The sequence below is a fragment of the Diorhabda sublineata genome, chromosome 1 (genome assembly GCF_026230105.1).
Source record: "Diorhabda sublineata isolate icDioSubl1.1 chromosome 1, icDioSubl1.1, whole genome shotgun sequence".
NCBI lineage: Eukaryota > Metazoa > Arthropoda > Insecta > Coleoptera > Chrysomelidae > Diorhabda > Diorhabda sublineata.
The window spans coordinates 17,013,638-17,021,161 of record NC_079474.1 but is presented as its reverse complement, the minus strand read 5'-3'; the positions used below and the strand labels follow the sequence as shown (position 1 = coordinate 17,021,161).

Below are 7,524 nucleotides of genomic sequence, written 5' to 3'. Positions count from 1 at the left end.
GATCACCCTATAACTGAATAGATTAAATAAGAGATAGAACGTTGAAGAATAATATGAATAAATATAATGAATATTAGCATGTTAGTTCAAGAGATATAATTTGGAAAATGAAACGAAGACGTACGATTAGGACAAGCCTATCAAAAAACATTTACTACCACAAGAAGCTGAGTATAAATATAGACTTGCTAACTCTGAGAAGCATCAGTAAGTTTGAATTCCATAAGAATAAAAGAGGTTCTGAAAATGATAAAGGTATGTACAATTTATAAATATTAATTTATTTATTTATAATAATATTTTGGTGTTAGAAGATGTATTTTGATTCTTTTAAGAATTATAATAAATAGTCAGAAATATTTAAAACGTGGTCGTCATTATTTTTATTAGAAACTGGACCTACTTATTTTCTTCAGAGCACAAAACTTTTTTATAAAATGTTTTTTATTTATACAGAATGTCACTTGTATTTATACTGTTTTTACTATGCAAACGGTGACAGATTTCAATTTTTTTTTTCTTGTGGTTATATGAACAACAATTATGTTACCGTTTACAATTAGTTTCAAACTTACAGAATGTCCCAAAAGTAGTTGAATCAAACGTACTACATTTGATCACTTTTTTTGGATTTTTAATGACAAATAAGGTTTGAAAATGTCACTAGAGACTGTAATTCACACTGAAACTTTTCTATGAGATGTTTTATATTTATACAGAATGTCATTTGTATTTATACTGTTTTTACTATGCAAACGGTGACAGATTTCAAAGTTTTCTTCTTATAGTCATACGAACATCAATTACATCAACATGTCAAATAATTTCCAGTCTACAGGATGTTCTAAAAGTAGTTAAATCAAATATATTATTTTTTAGATGGAATATACCATATTTGACCACTTTTTTGAATTCTAAATTGAAAATTAGTTTTTGAAAATGTATTTGTAAAGTATCCTGTATATATCAATCAACGACCTATCTAATACGTTTAGGACACTATAAATCCAAATTTAAAAATTTTCAACCCGTTATTTTCACCACCTTTCAAAAGACTATGCCCTAACCCAGTTCTTAAGCTCATAGTGTTAGATTTTCAATGACATTTGTATCTGTTTTCACTGTTTTATGAGTCGAGCTGTTTGATAATTATAAAATTTATAAGATTTAATTAACCTAACCTAACCATCAGGACGATGCTTGCACGTCTAATAGCTTGACCCCCACTGCTTTTCCAGATCTACACCTCAGCGACTTCTTCCTGTTTCCTAACCTCAAAGTTTCACTTGTAGGAAAAATATTTTCATTAGACGAGAACGCGTTATCGCCTACGTTGAGGATAAAAACTACGTTTATTTATCTACACCTGTGTGTATATATACAATTATTAAACGAACTTATGTTTCCGTTTCACAGAAAATTATTCTGATATTTATGGTAGTATCAGCAGCGCTGAGTATTCCATTTGAGAGTCCCTCAACAAATCTAGAAGCAAGATCAGCAGAAGATTCCTTACCAGATGAAGAACCAACAGATCTGGAATCTCCTAATTCGGATCTAGAACAATCCGCTTCTGCTTGGGGAGGTTACGGTAGAGGATGGGGCGGGTACGGAAGAGGATGGGGCGGATACGGAAGAGGTTGGGGCGGATACGGCGGTGGGGGTAGAGGTTGGAATGGATATGGGAGCTGGGGACATGGATATGGTTATGGAGGAGGATGGAGACGTGGATATTGGTAGTGAAAGGTACATAGAGGAATAAAATGTGCAAATGAAATGATGATTATAATAAAAGTAGAAAAAAATATTTATTATCTATTTCCTACTAACCCAAATAATTATTTTGAAGTAAACTTGTTTCAGTTGATTCTAAATAGTCAACAGAATTATTCATATTATGAAAAATATATGGACATAAAGTCTCATAGAGACTTCTATGTCGAAGAAGAGACGAATTTTATGGTGATAAATAGCGATAAAGTCCTAGCTGCTACAGGAATAGAAATTGAATAAATATAAATTTCTATTTTTCTGTATGTATGTACTGTACTAACGGTACCTCAACTATGTTTTCTGATTTATCTATGGTCAACTGTCAGTATTTGTTAAACATAATATAGACAACACATAATACATGGTTTAAAAGAAATACTAATTGCATAGAATTTGATAATTAATGCATCTAAATGTTCTTCTTCTTTTTTAAAATTGTTTTTTTCAATAATTTGATAAAATTTGACGTTTCAGCTTTTCTTAAGTTTTTATATTTTGATAAAGACTTAAAGAAAAGTCGAAACGTCAAATTTTATTTTTCAAAAATTATTAAATAAATTAATTTTAAAACAGAAGGGACCTAAAATCAAGAACATTCAGATGCATTATATATATCAAAAGGTATAAGAAATTAAATAAATTTAATAATTATAGACATAGCAATACTAATTTTTATGTAAATAACATTTGTTCTTCAAAACAATATGGCGGATAGTCGTGATATCTCGATATGAACTATAAAAGGCAATTTAGTTTTATTAAAGAATAAACAGATGTCACTAAAATAAATCACGTAGAAAGAAGTATAAAGAAACAGAATAGAAAAAATTGTATATGAACAATGTAATATATAAGGTATTATTATTGGTAAATATGAAAATATTTCGTGAATATGGCATTCAATTCATATTAGGGATCTTTCTAATTTTCTTAGAATCCCTTTCTCTAATTATAATTTTATATTACTATTCATAGAGTTAACATATGTCAAATATTAGTATATTTGCAGTATGCAACACATAATAGCCTGAAGATATGCTGGTTGCATATAGCTTACATATTTTTACAATATAAGATTAAATTTTAGATGAAATAGACAAAACAATAAAATATATCAAATTAATAAGCATTTAATTTTGTCTTGAAGTGAAAAATCATGTATAGTAAAGACAGAATGCTAAAAATTACTGATGAGGATATTAATGTCACTATAATAAAAGCGTGGGGTGCTTTCTATGACATTTTCAAGCCAATTTTCCTCAGTAGTACTTCCCTTTCAATTTCAAATGCTGTACGTATCTTTAGCATAACTTAATCTTCCCTTTCCTCTATTATCGATTTCCTTTTTTTTATTATTTGCTTTTTAGTTTAGTTTGTTATTTTAAACCCTTCTTTAATATGTACAGATGCGTTGATGGCTGCATCTCGATTTTGTAAGTCTGGGACTGCACGCTTACGTAGTTCGACCACTAGCTCTATCTTTCTAACTCTCATGCAAAGGATAAAAAATAAATTCATGAATCCTGAAGAATCTAATCAGGATAATTGAATATTTTGATCGAATTCTTGCATTGTCGTCAGTCTTTGACAAGTGTGCAAAATTTGAATAAAATCTGATCGCTCAAAGTAAGACAAAATTGTGGCCATAAAGTCATTTATTATACAGGGGAAACTAATAAAAGCGTCTTAAAAATATTTACACATCCAATATAATGAAAACCCTCACTTCTTATTTGGAAAATTGGTAAAAAATAATAAAACATATTTTATAAATATGGCATTTTATTAAAATATTCACAAATAAAAAAATACGTTTCTATTACTTTCCGTAACCTCCTCCATAGCCTCCTCCATATCCAAATCCGCTGCCTCCTCCTGAACCACCGCCACCTCCTCCACCTCCACCTCCCCCACCGCCTAAACTGCCTCCACAAGTACTGCAAGTGCTAACAACAGGCGCGGGTCGTTGAACACCACAAGTAGTACACTGTTGTGCAACAGGTTGTACGTAAACTGGTTGAACGCGTACTGGTTGTTGATAACAGCCTCCTCCACAACCGTTGCCTCCGTAGCCGCCGCCGAAGACTTTTTTAAACGTTGGAGAAGATAGAATCGGACAAACAGTACATAGAAGTAGAATGATTGTCTGTTAAATAAAAATAATATACGTCAATGTTTATATCTATTAAACTGAATAGATTTAAAATAATATATTTGAATGTGAGGTTATAATAGAAATTCAAATTATAAGCAATGCAAGAAATAGACACCTCAAAAATACGATCCACATTTTGTGAGTGTGTAAGATCCACAATATTTTTTTATGACATTATGACAGTTGAATATATAAATTCGTCTCAAAATTAATCCTAGAGCTGGAATGGTAACTTCACAAATATAACTAGTTACAAGTTACATGGAAGAAGCTTTTTTTTAGAAAAGTAACTCGGTCATCTTCAAAAAGTAACTTACAAATTAGTTGTAGGTAAAATACCAGTAACGGATACAAATCAAAACAATAACTAAGTTTGAAGAAGTTGCAATCATAAAGGCAAATATATTTATATTTTCCCTTAAAAATATTTGTCATGTCTTTTGCACCAAAGAATTCATTTATTTTTGAAGTTTTGTTTTCTTCATTTATACTTCTTTCCTCCTGGCATAAAATGTTTGGATATTGTAAATTTCAACAAATGATCGGAACTCTGCATTCAACTATGAGATAAAAATAGTAGTAAATTTGAATACAAAGTTAAAGAAAGTAATAATGACAAAACTCCTGGACAAAATGAAAACAGAAATTCCCATCTCTATATCACTTTGTATTATTTTTAATTTCCTGTAATATAGAAGATTAAATGACGTTTCATGTTCGCTATTTAAAGTGCAGATGGCGCAGTAATATCTTATATTATTACTACATTTAGTATTTTTGTTCTTAGGAAAATTATCCAAAAAGGTTATCAACAAAAATTGTAGAAAACCACTTGCTCATTATCTGGAAAATAGGCCAATTTCTACGGGGTGTTTTATAGCGGGGTGACAAAGTAAAAATACGTTCTGTTTTAATATTTCTCCTAAATTCATGTTTTATGAAATTATACATTATGAAGTTTTATCAAATTATACAGGGTATTTAAAAAGATATGTTAAATTTTATATATAAAATAAATACTCGTTAATAACTAGTAAACAAATGATTATTTATTTTGGTCAATATTCAAATTAACGGTAACAAAAAGCATCGTTCGACATATGTATACAGTGACAGCTGATATACAGTGACAGCTGAAAAGTAAACTCAAGATTTTTTTATATATATTTTGTAAATTTTTGACTATAAAAACTCTGTCATATGTCTTTAAGGTTGAAGTGCTGTATATATGTGGTGCAATAAAAAAAATCGTTTGATAATATATTTACGTAATTGTGTATTTTGCAAATACATTGATTGTTATATTAGAAAACCATCACAAATGAACATAGACTTCTGTAATCATCCACTTAAAAATACCAAATTTGGTATACTGTATGAGGCTGTTACTTAATTGTAGGTGGCAATCAAATAATTTTTGAGGGTTCATTGGGGATGAACTAATTGTAAAATGTGAAGTAACCCTTATCAGTAAAAAAAGTTTTCTTTATTTAAAATGAATATCCTGACGTAAAATAACTTCCACTCACCATTAATTAACAGTCTTATAAAATGTATCAAATTTGGTTTTAAGTGAAAGGGTTTCTTCATCTTTTTAGCATTTATTTTCCATTTCCATATAAAAATGGTCATATATTTTTAAACACCCTATATTAAATAGTAAAACTATATATTATGAGAACGAAAATTATACGATTAAAATAAATATTGGAAAATATACAAGGTGTTAAATTGAAAAAACTTTATTATTTCCTTTCTTTAATAATTGATATTAAAAACACTTTTTGAATAAATAACTAATATGCACGACAAATAATAATAAATAATAGATAAATGTTTCAAATGTATTCGGTATTTACGGTATGCGATAAGACTCGGTAGATTAAAAAAATTAAACATAACTCACCAAAATAATAGCAGGCTTAGCCATTTGTTATAGTCACACTCTCGTTTCTAAAGTTGATTTGTAACGATTGACGCTATTTAAAGCTGCGAGATCTATTTTATACAAAACAAGTTTTTAATTAGTTTTGTTCAAGTAATCGCAGATTACCCACGATAATATATAATATTATCAAATTAAATCAACCATCCGATAAGTTTTTTTAAAGGTGCTTAGGAAATTACAGGGAACCACGTTAAACTAATGGCTTGCGTTATGAATCATCAAATGTTTCCGGATTTATGAATATTGTTGATAGAAAATAGAAAAAATTATCTCACAAATATTACAATTTTGTAATATTCGAATTTGGACGTTTGAGGCTACCTCTACTTGCCAATATCCAAACTTCAGGTCCAAGGTAGAAAACTTGAAAACTTGCTGCTAGCCAAAGTGTCCGGTATATCATCAATTCGAGGTAGTCTACTAGGGACACCCACGGACTAGTTGATAGTTGTATTCTTCTTCTTTTTGCTATGCCTATCCGTGACGAATATTCACGATTATCATGGTCATTTTTAGTCTGTCAGCAGGGTAGGTTTTGTTGAGTAAGGTTATAAAGTTCTTAAGACAGGATATTCGTCTTTTTTCTGGAGACTTTTTCGTTTGTTACCCAGCTGGTCTAGAGGATCTATAAAACCACATTTCGAATGCTTTTCATACTGAATCAGGCGTTGTAAATCTTCTATATTGTCAGTAAATACAATGGTGTCACAAGTGACAAGTGAAGGTGTCATATGCTCAATTATAGATATACTTATTGTTATTTTATATAGATATAATTATTGTGTACAGACCTGCACAAATATCAAAATTGATTGAGGAAAATCACATTAATTCACGTATATTCAGGTCAATTGGCATCTACTTTTGTCAGATCTTGTCGATTAACAGTCCATTGAAGCCAATTGAGGTCGATTGTCTGCGTCTAATTTTGTCAAATCTTGTCGATCAACAATCTATTGAGTCCGATTGAGATCGATTATCACTTCATGTTGATTGATGTCTCCTGATTTCTATTAACGTCGAATCACATCAATTCATGTAAATTCAGCTGAATTGGCGTCTACTTTTGTCAGATCTTGTCGATTAACAGTCCACTGATTGACGTTTGGTGTCCATCGATGACTTCTGAAATCTATTGACGTCGACGTCATTTCTTAAACGACCTCACTGTACAAATAGATCCTTAGACGCAAACAGAGCAGGTGTTTGGTTCTTCGATAATCTTTCTGAAGAGAACGAAGCCAACTGATCAATCACATGCAACGTATTAGTTCAACGACATCATAACGAACCGTTTTTTGATCGGTTGAGGTGAAAAATGGCTTCTGATATTTCAAAACTAAAAAGGCAGTGTCTTTTTCCAAAAGGATCATCCTATTTTACATTCTAGAAAGTTTTTTGTGTGTTTAACGAAGTATATGCGGAATTGTCAATGTGAAGTTCTGAAATTTGGACAAAATGTTTATGAAGATCTTTATTATGGACGAATAGATCGACTGAACCAAAATCATAAAGTGTCTGAAGTTATTCTGAAGCCCAACAAATCAAAACTATTCTTGAAAAAAATTGCCCGATATCCCACTAATTATTTGGATTTGATATTTATTCATATGAATTTAATTTAAGGGGGCGATATTACTTCTCGGTC

The 7,524-nt window shown here is 30.3% G+C and overlaps 2 protein-coding genes across 2 annotated transcripts; one reads left to right on the top strand and one right to left on the bottom strand.

Moving 5' to 3' along the window:
* Nucleotides 1-201: 201 nt before the first annotated feature.
* Nucleotides 202-1,789, top strand: LOC130447634 (uncharacterized). Its single transcript, XM_056784573.1, has 2 exons — nt 202-255; nt 1,417-1,789. The coding sequence occupies exons 1-2, from the start codon at nt 247-249 to the stop codon at nt 1,738-1,740; spliced, it is 333 nt and encodes a 110-aa protein (XP_056640551.1). The 5' UTR covers nt 202-246; the 3' UTR covers nt 1,741-1,789.
* Nucleotides 1,790-3,550: 1,761 nt separating this feature from the next.
* Nucleotides 3,551-5,944, bottom strand: LOC130446364 (uncharacterized). The gene is made up of 2 exons (XM_056782585.1): nt 5,835-5,944; nt 3,551-3,919 (listed from the first exon to the last, which is right to left on the bottom strand). The coding sequence occupies exons 1-2, from the start codon at nt 5,856-5,858 to the stop codon at nt 3,593-3,595; spliced, it is 351 nt and encodes a 116-aa protein (XP_056638563.1). The 5' UTR covers nt 5,859-5,944; the 3' UTR covers nt 3,551-3,592.
* Between the last annotated feature and the right edge of the window lie 1,580 nt (nt 5,945-7,524).